The following is a 24,956-nucleotide window of genomic DNA, read 5'->3' as shown; positions in this document are numbered from 1 at the left end:
AGTTCAGCATGGGTTCACTTGATTCGCAATATGCCCTGTGGCATGCCATGTCTCATTTTCACAATCACTCAACATATGAACCTATCTATAACACAGGATTACAGACCTCTATCCGTATTATTTATGCTCTATGTGTAAAGCACCTTCTCAACCATATTAAATCCTTATACTTGCACGGCCTATGCATATCCATATTCTGCATCAAACATCCTTTCAATTATAAAACAAAAAAAAAACATCTACAAAGTAGAAAAACCATCCATTTTCTATTAAACGAACTTCAACTTTTGCGTTGTCCGTGCAATGTCAGATATGAATAATAGCAACGTGTATGCCATTGTGATGAGCACTATTGAGAATTCGTGCTGTTATTGGCTAATGGTTGACCATTGGAGTCTACGTTGTCGCTGATAATGATCCGCCACGCCTGTCATATAGTGGATTTCACCGAGTGGACCATTATCATCGACCCTGTGTCTGTTGAACCCGGTGCCAGTTTGACGTAAAACTCTGTAACGAGTTCCGGTCATGGTAATTAGAGCCGTTTGCCCGTTACGTATACAAATGCAGGACATTATTATCTTTATCGTGATTTTCCTGTCTTCTTTATATTGCGAATGGCCATAATAATGCCGTATGCTTACTTACACAGCAGTAAGGAAGCGAGGAATTAGCTCTGCACGCGCAACTGTCCATCTGCGCAAAATGGCAGCAGTGGCGGGGTTTTCAAAACGAACTCGAAGACGATTCGACGACAGTGTCAAGACGTATTTGGCAAGCAGTCAGTCCTTTGTCTGGCTAGATTAGGATAAGACATGTGTAGGCCAAATAGTAGTTATATCAACAACGGTGTGCCATTGATGCCAGCAATGACAATGAGCCACTGATGACTAGTAACTGAGGTCCAGTAAAAAAACACTGTGAACGGTTAATGCTTGTGAGTAGGATAACTCTACGGGTCCATTATATAGAAGTGTATTCGTTAGTCGGTATTTTCAATGTTACCAAATGCACCTTATGTTATTGTTGCCTAGTAGCCAGAGGACAGCAGTATTTATTTCATATGTATTGGTCGTTTTCGTGCGTAACAACAAAAACCGTAAAAAAGCTAAGGTACTAAGGACCCGTCCTGTTTCGACTGTGTTCTAGTCGGCTAAAAGAAGACTACCGAATTCAGGACGAAACAAATAACGAAAAAAGTACCAGTAAAACGCTGCTAGCGAAGCGTGTGATTTCTTCCAGTAATACATGATCCATTAGATGACATATAGATAGGTTTAATTAGTATGTGGCTTAATCGTCTCCTATTGAGTTCCTTCTCAGCGGACTTGAAAGCAACGTAACCCAAATGTGCCACGTCCGTCTACCTGGACTAAGCGGCATCATTCACCTCTAACGGCCATACACAGAACGTTGAATGGAAGGCTCATACGAAGCGTAGATAGATCCAGATAAGCGACCGCTATGCGATGGTACAGAAGCTGCATGTAAATGAAACATTTTTTCATTTAGCCAAATGCGAGCTGCCCCAGATAACACAGCGTTTAAAGAAATCGAATCTTACAATATTTTACCATTTCATGGCTCACCCATCATCAATTCCGGACATGATGAACGTACCATGAATTTTTAAGCAGGGGGTAAATTTATCAGCGAGCACCTATAGTGCTCATACTGGGCTTCTTTTTTTTTTTTGTTTTATCTCTTTTCTGCCATTATATAATATGGAATCGGCAATAGGTTAATGTGTACGTTTCAGTAGACGGCTTCGAACAACGGTACGAAACATTGAAACACGACCCGAAAGAGCAGCGACCCCTTTGACTGTTATGAAGTTTTTGTCACTGAAAACGCAGGACTCGGAATATCCTCTTTAGCTTAATTTTAGAAATCAAAGACATGATAATGACTACATTATTGTTGCAAGCTTTTTATCAATTCCGGGTGAATGAATTTGATTTTCCTGCAATTCAACCCTTATGGTTATTTACATCTTCAAACGAGTTCGGCTTTTATTATATTACCCCTTGCAGTGATACACGCTCGCATTCAATAATTGTTTAGGGTTTTATATGTGGTCCAAACGTAACACTGCTTCAGACGGCGTTCAGCTGGCCATAAAGTGGTTATCCAGAGGTCCTGGGATCGACACGTATCATGTTGAAATCATATCATCTTCGGTGGTACAATTCAGCGTAGCGACTGTTCAAACTTTTGGCGGGAAATGCAATTTTCACGACTGCTCCGTGTTAGCATAAAAGCGGCTCGTCTTAAGAAATCCTATAAAACTGGCCGTTTTCACTTCCTACTTCTATTTTTCCTATTGTTTTTCTAACATTTTATTCATGGTTGTTGTATAGTATATGTCCTCGGCGACATGTAAAGCCGCAACCCATGGTGGCTGGTTAACCGCCCAAGCCACAGTTTCCTGTTATATATATATATATGATGGACGTCATGGCTAATTATTCAAGCATTTCTTACGTTCTTTTTCCCTCTTTTGCCATTTTGCCCTAAAACCGTGATCTTCCCACGTAAAATAGTGTACGTCTATCTTTCATCTCATCAGCACTCACACACGCACCCACACACGACGCCATGATCCATCAACGGTCTAGAAGCCTTATTTGAACGAGCGAGCCATCGAGGTCACAATCGGCGATTGCATCATCGAATCGATATATCGATAGCAAAACAATTTGCCGTACCAGTAGCGACAGCGGTCGATCCCAGCGAATTTAAACCGCTAAGCGCGCCAAAGAGATGCGACTACTGTATTGTTTATTGCTTTTTATTAAGACCTTCATTGGCCGGCTCTTTGTTTTTGTGGCCTCTCTTTCCTTGAAGGGACACCAGCAGCAGAAGCAGGAGCAATACCTGCAACAGCTGTCTCCGGGAGCATTCAGCATTGCATGAAGTACAACGATTTGGCTACTGTTATAGTTATGTCATCATTTTTCTTGTTCGTATTTGTGCACTGCGCGATGCTGGTTCAGGCCCCTCACTGGCACCCATCCATTCGGTGAGCTTTGTATCTTCATCGGGCGCGTATACGCAGAGTGTGAGACTGTCCGCGTGTATCCCATAGTGTGCTTTCGTCTCCTTTGTCTCTCACGTTGAGTCGAGGCGATGTCCTTGCTGAGTACTGATGCTATTGTTTACGGTTGCCAGCAACGAGCCAGTGCCAACTACTATGAGAAGCACAATTGTGGCTCCATCACCACGGTGCTCGGCTTATTTACGATGGCCACAAAGACTGAACACACGTCGTATGTGGGAGGAACGATAGTGAAAAGCCCAATACCATGTCTTATACGTACAGACACACGCATTACATTTTAGCCTATACTGGACAAATCCGTCGGGGAGGAAAGCAGACTGTGGTAGTCGCGCGGCTGACGATACGTTGAACTGAACGGGACCGAATAGCTGCTGATACCATGTGAAAGCAGGCATGTATGTGAAATCTATTAGTCATTCGTAAAAGTTGTCGAAAACAGCCACTGTCAGCGTGGACGTTCATGGCGCATCCGATATGCTTCACGGTACGGGAACTGCAAACATTATCATGTTTAAGCCATTGTGATCGTAATGCGCTTGTGGTGTCTTGAAATGTGCGAGTTTCCGAAACGGAGTCGCGTTTGTGTAAAATGAACAGAGTGTTGCGTTGGCTGATCGCTACGCACGGCGCAGCGATCTGACGAGCTCGTCGTCTGGTAAGAGGACGGCTATTCTTTGCAAACGGTATGATTCGCTACGGGAACTCACGTATACTTGCGCGCCGTACGATTCATCGTGCTGTTTGTTTTTTTTTATACGTACGTAATTTATCTTCGCGCTTTTTGTTTCATACAGTAACAATCATAACAATAATAATGATAGGCGGATAAAGAGTGATAAGCGCGTGGGAGGAGAACGCAGAACGTAACCGATTAGTGATAACAGAATCTGTTTGTTTCATTAAGCCGAACAATTGATGATCATCATCGTCACTTTTATGGTGTTGATTGTTCTTTGTTTTTTTTTTTTTGAATGTATGAAATCCTGAACGTATCACAGTAATATTATTCTTAGTAGTTTGGCCGTCAGGTGAGGCTCGAGGAGTTCTTAGATTACAACTTATTTTAGGATTACAAAATTGTGCGTGAATCATATATGTGCAGTCTTATCGTTTGTCCATACAGGATATCCCTATATTGTACCTGATACAGTGATCAGCTACTGAGTCTGTTTGTGTTCGAGCAAAAAAACCCATGAATCCACCTGAACAAACAACGATTGATTCTTAAGAATTTCTTTAGGATATCCTTTGCCGCCGGTTGCCAAGAGAACTCAACTCTCTGGCCCAGTTTTAATCGTTGAAACATTGCATCTTGACATATAAGTGTATTTCATTCGTTAGAAAAGCAAATATTTTACTTTCTTAACACAACGGTAAATTAGTATAGGTACATTTATCCGATACAGCCTACAAGGTCAGGCTTTCAGTACGTGGGGCATTTTTTTAAAATATCTGCCTTGTTTAACATAGCATTTTAATAATCGACTCAACGGTGACATGAAGAGCGTTAGTCGTTAGCAAGAGCTAACTAGCTATACATTGATTAAGTACTATATTTATATGAAGATTGCGTCCAATCTCATTCGGCTGGAAAACCAGCACGCTCTGAACGGTCCTCTGTATTATCAACTAAATCAGACGAGTCATATATTTAGTGTTCCGAGTATCGGATACGCAAAATGAGATCGTCTGCTAGAATTTTGAAAAATTCAGAAATTGCCTCGAAACAATTATGAATTACGCTGCATTATTTATCAGGTCAAACTTAGCCCCATTACGTCCCTTGTAACAGCCAGTCGAATTTTTATTGCGCTCATTCGAAATTCAGGAGCGTCGTAATACGTACTTTTTGATGTATTTAGCTTTGATGGTAGACGTTCACCGGCTTGATTTGTGTAAGACAGACGACAAAATGACACTAGTCGTTCATTAAATCATTCAACCTGAATTGCTATATTAATAAATATGTATGTTTGAAAGTTCAAAGACATTCACGGCGTAACTGCTCAGTCCCTAGGGGTGATCAGCACGCCGAGCTCCCTAGCTTGGGCAGGAAGTAGCTGCGGTTAACCGCATCCGAGACGTTTAGCATGGAAACGTTGCAGAACAGAATGTGCATCTTTTAAATACGGGAAACCAGAGGGTCCAAGCATCATCGGTAGTGCTTGTTCTTATAAATGAACAGTTAACAAGTGAATGCTTGAAATAAGTCTCACCCTGTCGTGTCCAGACAAACCCACAAGTGGTAAATCCAAGTGGTAAGATGACTATAAGTGGCAGGTTTAAAGATAATAATGCATCTTCCTACACGTATTTGTTTGGAGCCACCCGACAATTCTGTTTCCTCGACCCAGACCGCGTACGCCGTAGCGGAGCCTTTTTTTGTCTTCTGAATTTCTACTTTGCTTGTTCTATGTTTGACTAGGCATCCGCTGTAACGTAGAGTAAATAATACCAGCACTTAAACTGGGGCACGAGCAAACCATATCGTTATAGAGTGCTACGCGTTTGCCTTGGAGGCGTTTACGTCTGGTAGACGTTTGTTGGCGCCAGGGTCCGTGGCCACCGTAGGCCGAGCCGTCCACGAGAGGCAACGCAGGCACGTACACCGTGTTATCCGTGTTTCGGACAAGAAGGCAGCGAACGCAGGAAGTGACAGTGGACCAGTTCTGCTTATGAAGAAAAGCAAGCTCGAGAATAGGGTTTAGCTCAATGGCGTCAGCGAAAACGACGCACTAATAAATAAACATCAGTGTTCACAATTTCTCTTGGCGGCGGGGTTTGATCTCGTATCGATACTGATAGTGACAGTCTCAATAGCGACGGTGCGAAGATCTTCTTTATACCTGCATTTCGCCCACTTCATCCGATGACAGAAGGGGCCCACGTCAGAATATTATACTGAACTGAGGAACGTCCCTAGAACGATCAAGAAAGCAGACGACAATTTGAGCTTTCGCAGCAGTAAATTAATAAAGACTAATAATGGCATGTAATAAGAACGTACGTAATGACTATTTCGTTGGCGGAAGTCGGTTATTCCGTCTGCATCCGTTGCTGTCAACCCGTGCAGTGCTGGGTGTCATGGCTGTCTCGTGCTGGAAATATCGTAATCCTGTCGTTGTCCTAACAAAGAATCAGCCATATGCAACTAAGCCTGTTATAAGGCAAAGCTGGTAGTTAAACGCCACACTGAAACTGGCACGTAAATTCGTATGGGAAGTAAATATAACATAGCTTTGAAAGCCGTTTGCTTAAGTTGCAAAGTGAATAATTGTGTCGCTACAGAATTTAATAACAAACTAATATAACAGCATCGATAAAGTAAAACACACATCTTATCTAGAAGGCTAAAAAATCTAAAAATATCTTCTATCAAATATCACCGACACAGAAACTACTCTATCTTGTCGCCGTATCATATTCAATTTTCTTGATTTCAGTAGTATCTATAAAACTTTCGAAATTCAAACTATCAGCCGAAACTATTTTTCCTTTCTCCGAAAGCGTCAAGCCGGTTCGCGGCAGCCAAACGCGGCTAAGGCGAGTTCTTTATCTGTGTACGCCTTCCGAACGATCTGTTTCGCCCAGCTTGAATAACTGTAGATTTATTTTCCATGGGTTTTCAATACAGACGACAATGGCATCAATATGAAGTCGTAATGTGACCAGTCAATACATTCAGTGCACACGGGACCGTGAGCGGGCGGTTCCTTCAGGCGTAAAGGAACAGATTATGTAAAATAGCGTTCGACGACGGAAACAGGCCAGGAGCAAGGAATAACATGGTCACGCACGCGTGCACGAACTGACCCTTTTAGTATAAACAGTGTATTATTACAGAACCTAATAAAAAGGCGCAAAATTAATTTATTACTGAACCTATGTGAAAGTAATTGACCGTATAGAAAGACGATGCAGTAAGCGGTCAATTAATAACGTAGTAGGAGTGCAGTCGTAGTCATCGTGTGTTTTCCAACAGGGTTTTATTGGAAAAATCTCTAAAAGCTCGCTATCGTTAGCCAATTGGCACGGCGTAACAAAGCATTATATGAAAGCTCATAGATTGGTAGATTTGCTCACATATGTTTCTATTGCATTACGTAATACATGCCGTGCAGCTGTATGCGAGAGTCACGGAACGAACAAAATAGGACTACAGACCACCCGACAACAGGCTGCTAATTTACTAGGGATTATAACTAATACACGTCTCCAAATGTGGATAACCTTTTAACATCAGTATAGAACTAGTTGTCGACGGGTCGTAAAATTTTCTAACGCCAAGCTAGCCCATTTACAGCTTCTCTGGGTTACCTAGCCAATACGATCGAAAAGCCGATCGCCTACACAAGATTCATTTGGATTTCGAGCTTTCATAGTTGTCGCGACCGGCACGCCATGTATTACACTGTTTGTCCAACGGCTTTGTTCAACGCAGTTACCAGCTCAGCGTCTGGTACTCGCCCTTACGCTGTACTTGCCCCTAATACCATGAAACAGTAGTTTAGGCAACAATTACAGTTTTCAGGACGTAGCTATATCTACTGAAATCACCCACATAAAAACATTTTCGGCCAAACTCGATAGCTAAGCACAAAACTAAATTGAATATCGGATCGAATGGATGCGTTCTGTCGAGCCGCTGGCAGTGACTATCCATAGGATGAATCTTGGAGACGCGTCTCGCTTCCTCCTTCAGACCCGGTAGCTACAACATACGATACTAACTTAGAGCCCTAGATGACAGTATTCAACCCACCCAATACTCAGTGATACACTGCCCCATTGAACATTCCTATCGATTTGTCATGGTTCCATTAGACACGGTACTAGCAATGCGATTCATATGTTATTGTATCTATGAGCCGAAACTAGAACAAGTCTGTGGTTGACGCACACCTGTCGGGTGCGTACGTAAAGAAAGGGACTGCTGGGCCCACCATTAACGACGGGCAACCTGTGGCTCATCACATAGGCTACTAATTCTGAAATATCGAATTATAGTTGGGTTCCAATCTGCTCTGTTTATCGCCCCTTTATGGCCGTCCCATTGAACAGAATCATAATAGGAAGAAACTGTCAGCCACAAGCTAATAGGAGTCGTATAATAGTCATGTAGTAACGAAGTCGCGTTATTGTGTATAAACAGTCTGCACATCGTAGTCGACTGGGCGTACAGCATAGGGGGTACATCCTTTTGGTAACCCTGTGGCAACGCGTTTGTCAAATAAACTTAACGATACATGACACGATCTAGGTTCAAAAGACACCCGCTATTTCGTGCCGACTGAAGCTACGATATTTAATTAAAGCGGTACTGGTCATACTAAACACGGCGTGGCAGTAGAATGAGACATCAGGTAGCAGTGAACAGAGTTAACGGCCTTAAAAAATAAATACAGGACAGGTCAAACATCGTACAATGATGTTTTAATCGTACAAAGGTACACCTGTTACTAGGTGCACTTTCGTGCCAAAATGCACCATTTAATAACGGTTGATCAACCGTCGGCGACTGAAACTGCACATGGCCGTTCTAATACTAAATATGTATCACAATATAATGTGATTTGATAGCAGTATATCCAATGTAAACTGACGTAAGGAGCTTTGGTACTCAAGTGACGTATAATCTCATGCACATAGGGGCAACTGCATGCACAAACGATCGTTGAAGATCATTTGCGCTCTCTGACAACCATAACAATCAATATGTATCGTTACAAGACATGCTTCAACCGATTCCATCTAGGATCCGTAGAAAACGGTATCGATTCCGTCTCCAATGAACCTCTCAGAGGGTCAAAGGGCACGAGAAGATCCTTTTTAAAGACACTTATTTGATTTTGACAGTTAAGTTGATACAAACCACACAAATATGTGTGTATTAGGTAACCTGACTGTTTAACATAATCGCGGTTTCACAATACAAATCTATTATTAGGCTATGAAATGTAAATCATTCTTCATATTTGAGAAATATTGATGTCAGCAGATTGCGATCCTTATCCACATTTAAGCTCGCTTATATGGCCGAGCATAAGTTCACGGTAGCATGACGTAGAAGGGAAGATTGATCCTACTGACTTTGTGTGCTTTTTGTTGTTTTTCATGGCCGTTTCTTAAAAAGAACTCCCTATTCAAATAGATTCTAGAGAATCTAAAATCAGCTGTACGCGTTTGTTATTTACATATATTTTTAGCTTTTTTTGTTTTACCACTGTAGCGAACTCGGTGGTAACCTGTTTTTTGGGTCCTCTAAACCAACTTACGGTAGCCCTGGGCGTAAGTATAATGAATTCATATAACAGAGAGGTTTCTTACAGAGCGCAACTACGCATGCTCTCTGCTGTTTTGCACCGCTGTTGTCGGTTGACAGCTATCCGAAATTCGCACTATTTTATTATGGCATTCGAACCTCAGTCTGCTCAAAAAACCATAAGAACCAGTGCATTCGGGCGCATCGCAAACCCAGGTAAACTCCGTTGCTTAACCCTCTATAGCAGCGTGTATATATATATATATATATATATATATATATATATGTATGTATGTATGACTGTGTAACAGAAGTCCGCTCGAGACGCGACGGCATTCATGTCGTCGGCGAAAAAAACGATGTGTGAGAATTTAAAAATCTATAAAATTGTTTGCCTCGCGCCACTCGTATCCGACAGGCTAAATGATAGAATCCCTCTGTCTTAGATGATACCTGTATTGCTTGGCCAGCAGTACAAACGACCCACTCACCTAGGCCAGCCACGAATGATTCGAGAACTGGCTGATTTGATATTATCCATTCTATAGTATGACAACGACCACGGTTGAAGGATGCGGAGGAATTTAGTTGCGATAAATTGTTGGATCGAATCGGCGGTAGTGTGGATGGCACCGCAATGCGCCCCATTCATGTGGGCGGGACCAAAAGACACCAGTGAACAAAGCAATATGGATCATTGATTGCAGTAGTGGATTGGGTATGCCAGATTCGGCACTGTTTTTGGCCGGTGGGCGCTACGGGAGAATGGTTGAAAGACTGCGTCAGTTGGACCCGAAACAAAGCCACGCGCCGTTATTTGAGTTAGCCATAACTGACTCTGCAGCCGCCCAGCAGAAGATCCCAAGAGAACGGTCGTTGCACCGATAGAAGTGACGGGATTAACTGAAGATAGCTTACGGAAGATTCTTTTTTAGCTTTATCGAAAGCTGCACCCGTTTGTCGTCGACATTTGACGGCACCAATGAATCAAATTGATAAATCTCCAAATCTAGCTGAGTCGCTTGTGGAAGTTGAGTTTAGCATAATAAGATAGCACCATCCCCGATATGGCTGAGGCAGTGTCGACGCTGGGGTCATCAAACAGTGATGGATGCGTGGTGGCGTATTAAAATCTGGACACTTCGAGTAAGCAGATTTTGCTAGACACAGACTGTGTCTCCCCAGCGAACAATTATAGTCGGAACTATATAAACAACTCTGAAGATACTCAAATTTAGAAATTGCGTGGCTACGAGGTCGAACACACGCACGCTTTGTACTGGACAGCTTTTTTTTTTTTGTTAATTTGTAAACAAAGGCATCCGCCTGGTCGTATTTGAAAAAAGGTTGAAAAAAAACTGCCAAGGGCTATGCTATCATCTTGCATCTACAGATGTATTAGCTTTTAGAGAAAAATTCTTCTCCAAGGAATCGTACGTATAAAAAACATGACCAGCTTTTTTTGTAGGTGGCCATCTTACAGCTTGACTGGACAATTCTTAACAGGTGAAGAAACTATTATTACCAGTAGCCTTTAGGGAAACGTTTGTCGACAAAGTATTTACAGGAGGTGATAGTGATGAGTAAATTTTTGCTTTGTTTTTTTAACAGGAGAAAAGTAAGTCTTGCAACACGTAAAATCATGATCGGTTGAGACCAAACAGAAAAGACGCGTATTCTTTAACAGTCTAATTGCATGATCGCCCTAGAAAATCGGAACTGCCACCCTAACTTCTGCCTAACCTTCGATTAGCCATTAACGTCGATCGATTTCCTTCGTTGTAGTGCTATTCAGCCATTTAATCGAACCTTGAACCCACCATGGACTGGCCGTTTGCAATTAAATTGAATATTATCACAGCTAAGACCTAAAATAAAATCAACTTCTCGTTTTAATGAAAGAGCTAAATCAACCACTTGATAAAGAGAGAAGCTGCTGAACTTAAGTCGTTCTGCTCAATGAAGCTAATTAAAGCTCGTTCCGTTATGCATGTTCCTTTTATTGAGCTGGCGTTTTTGGCTGAACCTTCGATCCAACAGTTGAAGACAAATGTTAGATTAGGAGAAAACGAGCCCTTTCACACTGACATCCACGTTCATCCCTCAACTCACCTGGCAGACGATCTCCCTAAGATATGCTGGCCTTATTTGCTGTCAACTGAAAAAGCTTAATCCACGCATTTTTCTCGTTTCCCAACCTTTTTAAAAACCAACTTTTCCCAAAAGTTTAACTGTAAGATACCGGCACGTCAATGTTTTCATCAGTGGTGTCACCTATTCACTTTTACTTGAATGGCCATTTTTCATTTACCGTCAAACTAGTTTAACAGATAAATCTATATAGCAGTTTACGTCTCAATGTCCGCAATAACTTTCTCGTCACATGTATGTACTAGAAATCTCGAATCATTGGACCACGAGTGGGGTTTTCGTCGAGTTTCTGACAATACGCGTACACACAGATACACAGTCGACAATGATACGAAATAAAGTATCAGCTGTGTCGAAGTGCCAGCCGGGGAACTGCGACGCACATTATTTACTTCGTTATCAGATCACACACATCACTGTTCAAATGAGGCCATTTAACCAAGTCTTTGATAATATTGAAGTAAAAATTATACAAATAAACAAATACCACTAAATTTCGTTCATCAAAGATCTACCGCATCTGTCGTCGGCAATCTCACGGAAACGCCGGCCATCCGCGCAACCTTCAGTCTCCACAATCGCGTCCATCGTCCATTGCTACGACTCCAATCGCTACTGTTAGCGCTTCTGGGAAAGGAATCTACAGTTTACTCTCGCAGTTAACGTAACGGGACTGCAAGCAAGTGCTCCACAGGGCGTCAAGCGGCAAGGGCAACTCGCGCGCTACGCAAAGCGAGGGCACTGTCACAAATGTTCTGGGCGGCGCATCAGCCCTACGCGTTTCCGCTGAGTATTTCATATTAGTCAAGAAACAGAAAGAGCCAGTACGAATCAGTGACAAGCTGAATACTGAGCCATCTAACGAAATCTCATTTTTCTAACAACAAACATAAGACAGCGGAAAAAAAACGACGAAGGGAGGGATCTGTTGGACGACGAAAAGCTCCGGCAATTCAGGCATACTTTCACGATGCGATCGGGTTCGCTAGCCATCGCAATGGATTTACTCACTTCAAAACGAAATCGTATTTGATAATTTTATCAATCCAAAACCACCACAACTCCTAACCATTCTATATGTAACGTTCCCATTCAGTGTATCTTTCCATTTCTTCATGTAAACGAATTCAATTTTCACTGCTCTACATAATCTCGCTAAAAAAGTTACCTATATTGTGTACTATTTACGTAGAAAAACAACCCATTATTCATCATGGCCATCTTTTCATCTCACTTCCGCTGTAGGCGCCGATATAGTTGTGTATATAGTTTTTCTCGTTTAATTAATACTACTTCTACGCGGATATGAATAAATAACGATAAAGTTGTTATTAACCGCCAATTCGAGCGTATTTTTCTCGACGAATGTGCTCTAACCGACAAAAACAATTCGTAGTTCGTCAGTGTTTCTAAAAATTTGCGCAACTATTGATCCTATAATAGAGCCAATGTAAGATATACATACATATACATTTTGTACTATATGTAAAAGCAGAGTTCGCGGGATTCTATTGGGTGTTGTGCCTTCACCGAGCCAATGAGTACACAATTGATAAGTGCTACGGATACCACGCTCATTCCATTAAATATAGTCGTACCTCATAGCCTCAGCGAAGCTCTTCCAACGAGCACAAATAGCTTCTCTAGTCTAATCGAAATGTGATTTATTTTTATTGTTTTTTTTCAATTTCTTCAAATGACTTGCGTCATCATGGACGTGCATTTGTTGGCTATAGCCACACATGCGGCGTTTCTCTAAGATGATTAAGGGCGAAAGGATTCTGCAGACCAGGCTTCACTGCTAATAAGATCGAGGCCCGTGGGGCTCTCGCCTATTAAAACCTGGACTCGGTATGCCTTAAACCCTGGTTTGGGCCAGGCACGCTTCAGAGACACCACATTATCTGAACACGAAAAGTTGAATTCAATAATCTCAGATGCCAAGGCTGCGTCTAGGCACAGGACATAAATAGTCAGTGGTTTTAACTGTCAGCAATGTTTTCAAGTTATGCAGATCCAATGAATCTCATTGGGATCAATTTAATCGATGCACTATACGGAAAACCGCGTGGTTAAGCAGGCCACACACTAAAGCAAATATTTCCCGCGATAAATTTCCTATAATGTTTGCAGTGGTTACTCGTGCCTAATGCAGTTTTAGCTTGAGTAACTTCTTTTTTTTTTATATGATAAGCGTGATAAGCATTTTAAGGTCGCATTCGAAATCAGTGAGAGCTTTTGCAGAGCTCGGCGGAGATTCATAAAGACTCAGGAGCAACAAGGAATATCACCTCATATCCTGCCAATCATGCCATGTCCACTGAGCTTTTTACCTTTTCACTTCGTAGCTCGACCCCGGTCAGGTTCGTATCCATTTCTCAATTCGCATTATTCTATTTAGTATCAAAACCATAAAAAAGATTACCCAAAAGTTTCTGGGTTGAATTTGCATACTGGCAAAACGTTTAAATATACATTAAGGTACTATGAACTAATGGCATTTCTTTTCCGTAACTAATCCTTTGAATGTAATGCAACCTAATGCATTCTATTATGGAAATGGAATTCTAAAAAATACTGGATATCCTAAAAAAATACCAGGAAGGACACATTATAGTAAACTACAGGTTTTTCAAAAAGCGCGAAAGAAGCCCCTCTATAGCTCTTTAGGATTGTATATATCGTATATTGCTCAGCCTATAAAAAATGAATAGGCATGAAGATTCTAACGTGATGATACACCTTATCAACTTGAGGCTTCTTTTATTGCGATTGAAACCCGTATACTCTTTAAAATGGAGAATGATAGAAAAAAAAAAGTGAATGCTCACTTGCATCAGCCAGGCTAACGAGTACAAAACTTGAAAACATACAACCCGTCTGAACTTCGACTCTTTTTAACGACTTGTTTGTCTGCATATATGAAAATCAAAGCTAAACGCAGTATGCCTATGGAGGCCTCAACACAGCTTAAGCAAACTGTGAACATACTTATCGCACCGGCTAAGTTTAATGCAGTTGTATCAGCAAAATAGTAATAATAATAGTAATAATAGCAACATCACATCGCGGGAACGATTAGAAACTATCCTGAATACTCCTGTTTACTGGTCAACAGCGGTCTTATCAGTCACCCAGACACTACTCGTCGTTTTCAAAAACCGCGCCAGTAGAACTCCACGTAGCAGACGCCCCAATTCGGAGCATACTTTTTGTCGATCAGATTAAGCAGTTGAATCAGTTCCATGGCGACAGGTATTAGTAGACTGATATGAGTGCTCAAGTGCATTGAGTGTTGCTCATCATTAAAGTACAGAAGACAAAAGGTATCTGGTCAAAAGCAAAATAAGAGAACTCTTTTATGTTTAGCTCTAAGTGTTCCCGCAGCATTAAAAGCGTCTTGCAGGATGTCAGCATGTCGCTTGCACGAGGCAGCCAAAGCCAACAGAGTGAAAGAGCTCGAACGACTTCTGGATCAAGGTTATCATGTGGATCTCGTAGAGGGTGGATTTACAGCGCTCTACCTCGCTGTTGAAGCAGGTAAGACGACCTGTATAGTGAACCACTGCCATAGGTTATCAATTGAATATCGTCCAAACAAGATGATATAACCTTAATTTGAATTTACAGTTAAAACCCAGTGCAATATTGATTAAACTTCCTTCGAAAAAAAAGATATTAATATATAATGAATAACGGCTTTTAAGGTGACTGGCAACCACAATGTGTTATTTAGAATGTAAAAGTACCAAGCTTCGTCACTTGCTTAAGCGGCTCCGGTGTTTGCAGGCAATGTTTTGAAACGAAGCTTCTAACACAGAGGCGGGAAAAAAGCACCTTAAGGTCTGGTTGTTAGAGGAAGTATTGTATACATGCTAGATCTCTCCCTCGGCTTGTTCATGAGTGACATTTCTAATAGTGAATAGCGTTATCCCTCGAAGAACCACTATAAAATGTTATCCCCAATGAAAGATACTAGCGCCGACTATTTGTCATTATCAGCAGTTTAGGCCAGAAATACTACTAGCACGAAGCGACAACGCGGGCTGTGTCGGGAAACTTTTCGATTAGTCACGATGTTATATTTAGGCAAACTTTTTCTCTAATATCTATCTCTTCTGTAAAGCCGAAAAAAATGTTGAACAGTGTGCGAAAAACGTCTTTTTGAAAAGCATTTTGTGGTTCATGCATAGCAAATCCACACTTTAATAAAGCATAACTACATTTTCATGGAAATGTTGAAACACGTGCAAGATATAGTATTTAAGAACATTCGTTTTTACCGTAAATGTTTTCAAAGTTTTACTATAATCCTGTTCGCTTGTATTTCAATATCTAGCACTTTGATAGCCTAATTCCAGTCAGTAGTTAAGGGATATTGGGGCGCTTGCAATTTTCTCTCTTTAGCAGGTTTGGTCTACACAATGATTCCGAGCCAAACACAAAAGAATTGTTTTTATTTTCTTGTAGTACTGGGTATTGTTTACAGTTGGCCAATAAATAGTTGCCTGTAGTGATTTGCCAAAAGTGAACATATGATCCTGTAATAGAAGATTCATTTAACCATGTACGTAGAGTATGTTACTAACCGCTAAAGGTGATATCAGCCCGGTATCATTATGAAGTGGTGTCTTCAAAATCTTCGATAGTAGTATTACCTAAGGCACATGCAAGGTGAATGTTAGACATCAGAATGGACACGAATCCTTTCGTGTGGGCACCAGCCATCTAATTTGTCAACGGAGGTTCTGATCAAAAAATCTACAAGCATTCCCAGCAATGTTTTAAGGAGCCTTATCAGCATATTATTTTCATATATAAATACTTTTGTCATTACATATATATCTACACATACAATCACAAGAATGTAATTCTCTTTTAGGGCACATGAGCAGCGTCCAGTTCCTACTCGCTCGAAAGGCAAACCCAAACGCTCGCTGCATTGGAGGCGCAACAGCTGTACACGCTGCATGTATTCGAGGCTCAACAACAATCGTACAACAGCTCATTCTCTGTGGGGGTGATCTTCGCCTAAGGGATGACGAAGGTCGAACGCCGTGTGAATGGGCCCGCGATTGCCAAGATCCGACGGCGCGTTCTCGGGTCATCGAGTTTATCTTGCGCAAGCGAACGGATGCCTACCGATTAGCCGAACGCTATGTTGAAGACAAACTTCCGACAGCTGATGGTTGTGCCCTTCTCAAACGAAGGCTTTCATCCGGTAAGTTGTCTATGTTACTCGATTTTTTTTTAGGAGTGGGAGGTGGGACGTCGATGACTTGTGGTCAATCGGTTTTGACCTTACATGCCTTTCTCTTCCGCTGGTTAAATATTCGCTACATTAGTGTTGTTACCTTCATTGCCACCATTATCAACATTATCATTGGCAAGCCTTAATGCGATTCTTATCTTAGATTCTGCCTTATATTCTAGAGAAAATACATAGATTTGCGCCTAAGGCAAAGCGCGACCTACTTACACCTATTCCTAAGACGTTTATCTGGCGCGAAGTAGCCCACCCTGACAGTGTTGTTAAATCAGGCGAGCTTTAATATGACTATTATCTTTGTAATATTCGCTTATTGTAGCAAATCAGCGTGGCCATTTGCCTAATTCAGGTTGTTTAATACGCACATATTACCTCGATTGTTAGAACCACCTGTTTGTAAAGTCATGTAGCTATATAAAGATAGAATTAGTGGTTAGCATATTTCTCCCCATGTAATATCATCGATTTTGACTTAACAAATTCCTTGATTTTACGTAACGAAACCTATGTGTTCACTTGTCTGTATTAATAGAAATCCACGTGTGAGTCTATTAATGCCAAATGATAATTTATTGATTCTCATACAGGATCTGTGCGATTGAACACGTCCGTATTAGATTACGTATTTCCCATTGGTCATAGAATATATGTGGGCAACAGCGATTATCGCCAGCGATGTATCAACGATCTATAGCGCGAAATTTCAAAATAGTAGAATTTGAAAAATCAACGTTGTACCGTTTATTGGTAATAAACGACGTTAAAAGTGTATATCATTTGTCGTGAACTAGTGCGTTTTTATCAGGTCACTTGTTTCTTTTAGTTTAGGCAATCGGCGCTTGCGACAATCTTCTAACCTAAAACATAGCATTGGTATGTAACCAACGTTTCTTATTCGGTTAATGTACGCAGAATTCACCAGTTGCACTTTTGACTAGTGTGCATAGACTTTATGCTACCGATTTTAGCACCTAAAATGTAATCATGTTAGAATTATCTATAATATCGATGAAATATAGGATTGGGGTAGGTTTTGGTCCGCTCCAGCAAATGCTTGGCCAACTGCACTCTGAACTATTTAATCATACAAAAACTAGTTTATGAACCAGTGATATGTATCGAGTATATCGTTTAGAAAGAGTTGGTCTTTGACGGTAAACTGTACTAAAAATTTGGTACTACGGGACTATGGTAATTGTATTATGGTCAAATTCAGGTGCGCGAATGCTTATTTGAACAGAAATATTGGGTTCTTGAGAAGTATTTGCCTCTAGCTATTATCCGTGTGCTGTTTATTATTGATTAGCTAGTTTTACCATACCTAGTTGCTACTTATCGCTATAAGGTCAAAAGTCGTGCGCTTGTTGCTGTGAATTAGGAACCCAACTCTGTGGTTGTTTGGAAAAGCGCTTCACGCCTATGCAAATATGCAATGCTGAGATTTCTTCAACGCTTGGTCGTTACAGCACTGAAAAAAAACAGTTGGACACACGATTGTGTTATTTTTTGCAAAATGTTTTGTTCGATATAGCCGAAACTCCACCTGGTGATCCACGTTGTGAAAGAGACCACAGTTTTTTTTTATTTCGCCTTGTTTAAACTGTATCGACTCTGTATAACTGTGAGGCACCTCAACCCGAGAATCGGTCAAAAATGAAGACTTATTTAACTGAGTTTGACCATTGCTTTAGGCACTCAACGTCGAAAGTGGTGTACAGAACGTCTAATCACGGATGGCGGATTTGGTCCATTGTACCAGTGGGGTGGCGAAGTCGGGGTGCCTACGCATATCAGTTATGTATCTCCTGGCCTTCTGTTACATGCCGACGATCCGCGGACGACTTGGGCCGGACCGATGACCGTTTTACAGACGATGTATCGAGATAGCCTGCGGGTGACGGTTAAGCGGTTCACAGCAAATAGGCGGATGCGCAAAGGTATCCGCAGCGATGTCATTTTACAGGAGATTGAAAACATTCGCCGATTGACACCGCACCCAAACTATTTATGGCCGCTGGCAATTTCACCGACGGAGAATATGGAGGACGCCTTTATCGTATACGAAGCTGTTCACTTCGGTAGTCTGTTTAAATTACTTCATGATGATGACGCGACACCAAGGTTACCCACAGGTATGTAGTTTTGATCATGTTAGACGTCAAAGATAGGAGTGCAATAGGGAATTGCTCATTATTGCGTGATCGTATAATACTGCTGCCACTGCACAAGCCAAAACAATAACTAGTACCGGGTTTTGATGCAGGTCATGATAGTAAATTCGCCATTGCTTTGCAGAATGGTATGCACGAAGCAAACGCCCGCCTCATGGGAATACAGTTTGATTAAAAGTTGATCTTTAGTGAAAACGTGTACTACACTAGGTTCAGGATATTTTGTACATAGCCATCTTATTACGGAGCTATCTTTTCTATAGCATTTTCTGTGGCGTTACGTTGGGTAAAAGGGTCATGATGCTGTAAAAGGCTTAGAAAAAGAAGGACTTACATTATTGCACAGAATCGTGTGGGTGCATACGAAACAACAAACAATGTCTAGCCCAACCAAATTTACTAGTTAGAGCCCCGTGTTTGTGCGTTAGTTTTTGCCCTTTTCCTCCTCCTCCTCACTCCTCAAGCCCTCGTAGCGTGACTATTCAGCAACGGTTTCATTATAGGGAAAGCCGCTCTTGGCTTTCTCTACTAGGGCGACGATGGGAGATGAACGTGATTAGGTGGAGACACGCGCTAGGATGCTGTGCCTAACTAGCCTATGAATGGATCAGGGCGGTTTCGATTTAACATTACTAGCCGGCTCACCGTACAGGTCTGGTCTTGAGTATGGTGTTTGTATATCAGCACAAATGGAATAATATATACCCTCGGGTTGTAAGTTAATTTGACCAAGTACAGTTAATATGCAGTCAGTGAGAAGGAATGGTTAGTAGAAGTTCGAACGAACGAAGAGTTGTTAGTATCTTTTCTTGTATTGTATTTGCTTGATTATGCCACCCTAACACACTTGGACCAGTATGAGGTTCTCGTTCGCAAAGACATTGTTCTGCAAGGCTTCATATAGTAAGAAGGAAAACCGTATGAAGGTTGACTCTCAACTACATTTGACAGTGGCATTTAAGCATATATCTATATAAGCTATCTAAAGAAAAAAAGGCGAAAGGTTATTTTCCTATATTGTCATTCGTTCGTTCTTTCTCCCCAATGAACAGTTGACTTCATACACATGCTGAGACAGATCTGCGACGCCGTTCTGTATCTCCACGAAACTGGATTCGTCCATGCCTGCATTAACCCACATGCGATTGTCGTCATTTCGCCGAACCTCGCTAAACTGTCTGGTTTTGAGTTTCTTCAGGACGAACGCTCACAACCAAACGATTGCCGAAAGTTTACGATTGGGGATCGTGGTGTCCAAGAATACTATTTTCATTGGTTGGCGCCCGAAGTTTTGGCTAATGGATCTGCAAAACAGGCCTCAGATTTATATTCGCTAGCAGTGGTTGTTTGGGAAGTTTTCACTAAGACCATACCGTGGTGTGACGAAGATCTGGATAGCGTTTATCAGGAACTCGTCGTTCACAAGAAAATCCTACAAACACCGGACAATATACCTTCGGAGTTTCAGCGTGTTATGCATATGGCAATGATGGTGGGTAGAGAATGTTTTTACACTGTTGTCATTGCTGTTACGATGTTAATATTGATTTAGGGCCATTTATGTTGAATATATTATATTATGCTTTTAGTGCATTGCTATCCCATTAGCTCTCAGTTATCTTTTGTATAAAATTAGAAATGATATTTGAGTCTGTAAATAACAAGCGCTTATGTTGCTTTAACGTTTTCTTGAATTCGTCTCCCAGCCGTCCATTTCGCAGCGAAAAACAAATCTAGAGGAGATCTACCAGCAGCTATCGGTTATCATCTCCGGAGGTCAAAACAGGGGACCCTGGCCGGTAACGCATAATCGTCGGGTCGCTAACCTCTATTCGTCAGGGCAATCATCCCAACTGAGTAAATTAAAAAGTCATGACATTTCCATGCGTTCGTCGTTCCGAACTCCGCCCCCCTATGTCGAAGATTCAGAGCTTCCTAGCTTGTACGCCGGCGACACTTTCGAGACTGCCAATATGTCCGCACACGTTACGATGGACTTGTCGCGATTACCTCCACGTAATCATCGGAAGTCAGCCACCTTGATGAGTACGCCAAAACGGCCGGCAAGCGTTTCGTCCAATGACAGTGAAAGCTCAGGCGCCAGCTTTGAGATGAAACAGGCTAGAAAAGCCGAGGGGTCAGTGAAGGAGCGTTTGGCGCGACTCACCAATGCGTTTGTATCAACGACATCTTCAAAGTTGCGCGGCGTAACTCCTCCGAAAAAGTCTTCCCAACCGATTTCAGTGGACCCGACAGCAGCAACAATTAAAGATACAGAGCAGATACAAACCACTGCAGTCCAACCTGCCTTGGAGGTCAGAAACTATGAACATCAGACGCAACAAGTCTCACCGCTAGAAACAGATGATAATCACCGTCAACCAAGACTAATATCAACTCATCAGAAGTTTGCGCCTCATGTAGCATCAACTGCGAACACCGATTATGCTGCTAACAAAAAATCCTTATTTTTTCCCTCTATTCAAAAATTTAGCCACACGGCAGTTCCATGCAATAGCCCAATGCGAGTAGAAAAATCATTGCGCTTCGAAAACGAAACCGAAGAGTCAGCATCTGATCTTGATTTTTCGGAACCTATATGTAAAGGTGATCCCGAACAGGACTATATATCCTCTTCAGGCGAGTATGAAATTGTTGGTGCACAGGAAGCGTTTACTACAGCCCATGAACCGAATGATGAGGCCGTATACGCCCGCGTTCAAAAGCCGATGAAACAGCCCACCGCACCTCCGTTGCCGGCTAAAATAAACATCGACGAGGTTGACGGACTCGAGGACAGACTTCGGCATGTAGTGGTCCAGCCGACGCGGAACAAGAGAGAAAATGCCAATAGTCAAGTGAAGCAACAGTTAAATTTGATTCCGAAATCGAGTCTATCAACGAAATCAACGGCGTCAAAAGCAAAACCAATTCTCCTCGAACGGAACCGTACATACAAACTAGAGGTGAGAATAATAATTATTTTTTGAACTTTCGAGAGCTGTGATAATTTTTTGGAGCAACTAAAATAGTCACATAATAAGTAGTAATCTTCTGCGGTATTAACGATTAGGTCATACTGGTTGCTTAAACTCAACAAACTTAGGTGGTGACCGATTCTGAGCCAGCTGTTCGACATCATCTTCGGATCACGGAGACGAACCGGGAAACAGGTGAGGTTAAGATCAGTAAGGAGACTTGCTTCGGCGCTTCGGTGAGCTACGAGTTCGTATCAGGTAGTACTCCATCAACGCCGTCGGGCGAAGACTACCGAGAGACTGAGACCTGCAGAAGGATCGATCAAACCTCATCCTTCGCGTGTGATCTGACGCCGGGTAAGGAAAACCTCACGAATTTGTGATGTTATTGCAACTCACGGTATTGGCACTGCAATTATTAAAGCTTCTATCATTACCAATATAATTTCCTATTCTACGATTGCATGCAGATTGTAAGCTTATAATTTTACAGTCGTGGAGTTATGTAAGTTATACAGATGTTAATGTTTAGGTTTTTTTATGATTAGAGGCGCATGGAACTTGCTGGTTGGAGTCTGTAAATTTACCGTTATTGGACACTGGTGTTTTTAAAGAAAAACAGCGCACTTGCGCTGCTTTTACCCAAAAATGTATTAATAATAGTACTACTAATAATAATAACAGTAATAATAATTCGCTTGTCCAGGTATAAACAAGGATATGACGGCCCCATTCCTTGATTGCGAAGGCGGAGACCTCTCGGCGCCGGCAACTGCCGCAATTCAGTCGGAAGCGTAACAAGGCATGAGGCTAACTGGCTTTATATGAGCATCCCTTTTGGTTACTTCACTAAGACCAAGCAGGAATGTATTTCAAATGTAAAAAACTCTTTTATCGTTCGTCCCGAATATCTGAGCGGAATACATAATAGAGCTAAAAGAGCAGACATACTGCAGGAAAGACCGTCTTTACGGTGTAGGATTTCCGTGATAATCATGTCTGTCGCTGATGTATTTCATCTGTAATTAGTTGATTTAATAATCTCATATGGTCTTCCTCCTGGCATTTTTGCGTCGATGAAGAATTAAAACGTAATGTTTGCACAAGAAAGCCCCATACTGTACCCAGCTTTTCCGTCTTCCGAAGTGGCATGGTGCACATCCAGTGTACTGTTTTTGTTACTGCTCTTGATAAGTTCCCAAAATGCAGACAAATTTCTAGTTAGCGATTTCAGTTAAAGCCGACAAGTACTTGAAACAGACAAAGAAACTTGCGGGCCTACTTTTAACCCTTAGACTAAGGATTACGATATTAACCAATACGCCGGCTTACAAAACCAGAGTTCTATCTCACCTTTTCACATCTACGCTGTGGTAACCAAATATTATTTAGATAAGCAATTATGTGACATTTGTGTAGAACACACGTGATTTCTCATCGTTTGCACGTCTACGATGGTCCATTGATGGTGTCAACCCAGGCGAAGTCATCTAGTTCGTCCCACGACAAATGTACAATGTATAATTGTTGTTTCTCCTCAGTTTGGTAATGACATCCAAAATCCTTCATATGTGGTTCTTCATAGCAATACACTTAGTATCGTTACAGAGACGGGTCGTAGCCAACCGATGTATTTATCACTTGTATATTGGTTCCGTCTGCTTTTAACTGCTATTGTGCTTTGACTTACTGTTGTTCTAGCATAAACAGCACTAATTTATCCAAAAGCACATGACCGTGAAAAATTCGTGACCTAAATCCTGTATTATTAATCTTTTATCTGTACCCTTGTGTATGCTCGTGTGCAATACAATGACGCCATCGTTGGAATATCGCCAGAAAGAACACTGTAAAATGTAAAATATCAAACAACTGTACTATAAACAAGTATAAACGACATAAGAGTAACGTTGTAATAAGACAAGAAAAAAATAAATAGGCTATGATTATAAGGCGCCAGAAAAATGTAAGCGTTATTTAGCGATTATGTGTAGGTTCTCAAGATGGACACATGATACATAAGCGGGCTATTCTGCTAACAATCACGGATGACTTTATGGTTGTCAATTTTGATAACGCTTTTAAGGTATTTTGTTTCCCAGATAGCGTTTAGTAATAATAGCTTCATGGTAGATGAATAATTGATCTCGAGTGTTTTACAGGTTCTTGGCTAGGTAAGGTTGTATGTTCAATAGAAGCAGTTATTTAGTGATTGACGTATAGACAAAATATTTGAATAAAAAAATACGTCCGTCTCTAACTCTCACTGAAAAAACATGCGGTCGTTGATAACTAATCAAAAATCTTCCTACGTAGTTTGCTTCGAAAAAACTATAAATATAAATTGTATACATATATTCTAATTGTATAGAAAATATTTTTTATACAGATAGGTATCATGAACTGTGAAGGAAGGGAGCTTACGAAGTGGATACTGATTTTTTGATACACCTTCATTTTTAATGTTAAGAAGAATTTTCATTTGTAATGAAAATAGTGAGCTCGGTGTGCATGGTTTGACTCAACAAACTTAGCTAGAATATTTTGGATTGAATTTTATAAGTTTTTTGAGTCAAACCATGCACACCGAGCTCACTTTTTTCATTACAAATGAAAATTCTTTTTAACATTCAATCCAAAATATTCTAGCTATATTATTTTGGCAAACACGGAGTCCAGCCGATCTAATGTTAGAAATTTGATTGGTAAATTTGTTTAAGACTATGCAGATTTATTGAATAGGGGTAAATGTAAATTATTTTTCTTCATTTTGGCCATATGCGTAAATTTATTATATTTTGAAGGCAAAATCGTTAAGACTTTGATAAATTTTTCGTAATGTAAAAATAATAGGATTCTTAAAAACTTATTATTAGTAAACCATTCAGTACTTGGTTTAACTCAAGAAACTTGTAAAATTTTTGTAAAACTTGTAGAACTGGTAAGACTTCAGTTATCATCATACTTTTTAACAAGTTTAAGCATAAATATACTAAAAAATACTGAGTGGTTTACTTGATAGGTTTTTGAGAATCTGATCTTCTTTACCTTACAAAAAAAGGTA

The 24,956-nt window shown here is 41.0% G+C and overlaps 2 protein-coding genes across 5 annotated transcripts in view; one reads left to right on the top strand and one right to left on the bottom strand.

Annotated features, from left to right (window-relative positions):
- LOC111249877 (uncharacterized) overlaps positions 1–12,179 on the bottom strand; it is a 50,533-nt gene extending 38,354 nt beyond the window's left edge. The window contains exon 1 of one of the 3 annotated variants that reach the window (XM_086986226.1): positions 11,990–12,179. In XM_086986226.1, coding sequence (XP_086842352.1) covers positions 11,990–12,062 — 73 coding nt within the window. In that variant the 5' untranslated portion in view covers positions 12,063–12,179. Of the gene's footprint in view, positions 1–11,435; positions 11,931–11,989 lie in introns of those variants that run through there. The other 2 variants (XM_086986225.1, XM_022804322.2) reach the window with 2 other exon arrangements.
- Positions 12,180–13,683: 1,504 nt separating this feature from the next.
- Positions 13,684–23,857, top strand: LOC111249879 (uncharacterized). Of its 2 annotated transcripts, XM_086986227.1 has the most exons (9): positions 13,684–13,837; positions 14,881–15,014; positions 16,357–16,695; positions 17,572–17,616; positions 18,435–18,875; positions 19,967–20,406; positions 20,621–21,880; positions 22,021–22,249; positions 22,599–23,857. In XM_086986227.1, exons 1-9 carry the CDS (start codon positions 13,788–13,790, stop codon positions 22,688–22,690), a joined length of 3,030 nt encoding a protein of 1,009 aa, XP_086842353.1. In that variant the 5' UTR covers positions 13,684–13,787; the 3' UTR covers positions 22,691–23,857. The 2 variants fall into 2 exon arrangements, with proteins under 2 accessions (XP_086842353.1, XP_022660065.1); XM_022804330.2 differs by lacking the exon at positions 17,572–17,616 and having other exon boundaries at positions 13,719–13,837.
- The last annotated feature ends 1,099 nt before the right edge of the window (positions 23,858–24,956 follow it).

The sequence above is a fragment of the Varroa destructor genome, unplaced genomic scaffold, assembly GCF_002443255.2.
Source record: "Varroa destructor unplaced genomic scaffold, Vdes_3.0 BEIS01000004.1, whole genome shotgun sequence".
Taxonomy (NCBI): Eukaryota; Metazoa; Arthropoda; class Arachnida; order Mesostigmata; family Varroidae; genus Varroa; species Varroa destructor.
Note: the sequence above shows the minus strand (reverse complement) of the source record. Positions and strands in the feature narration are given on the sequence as shown.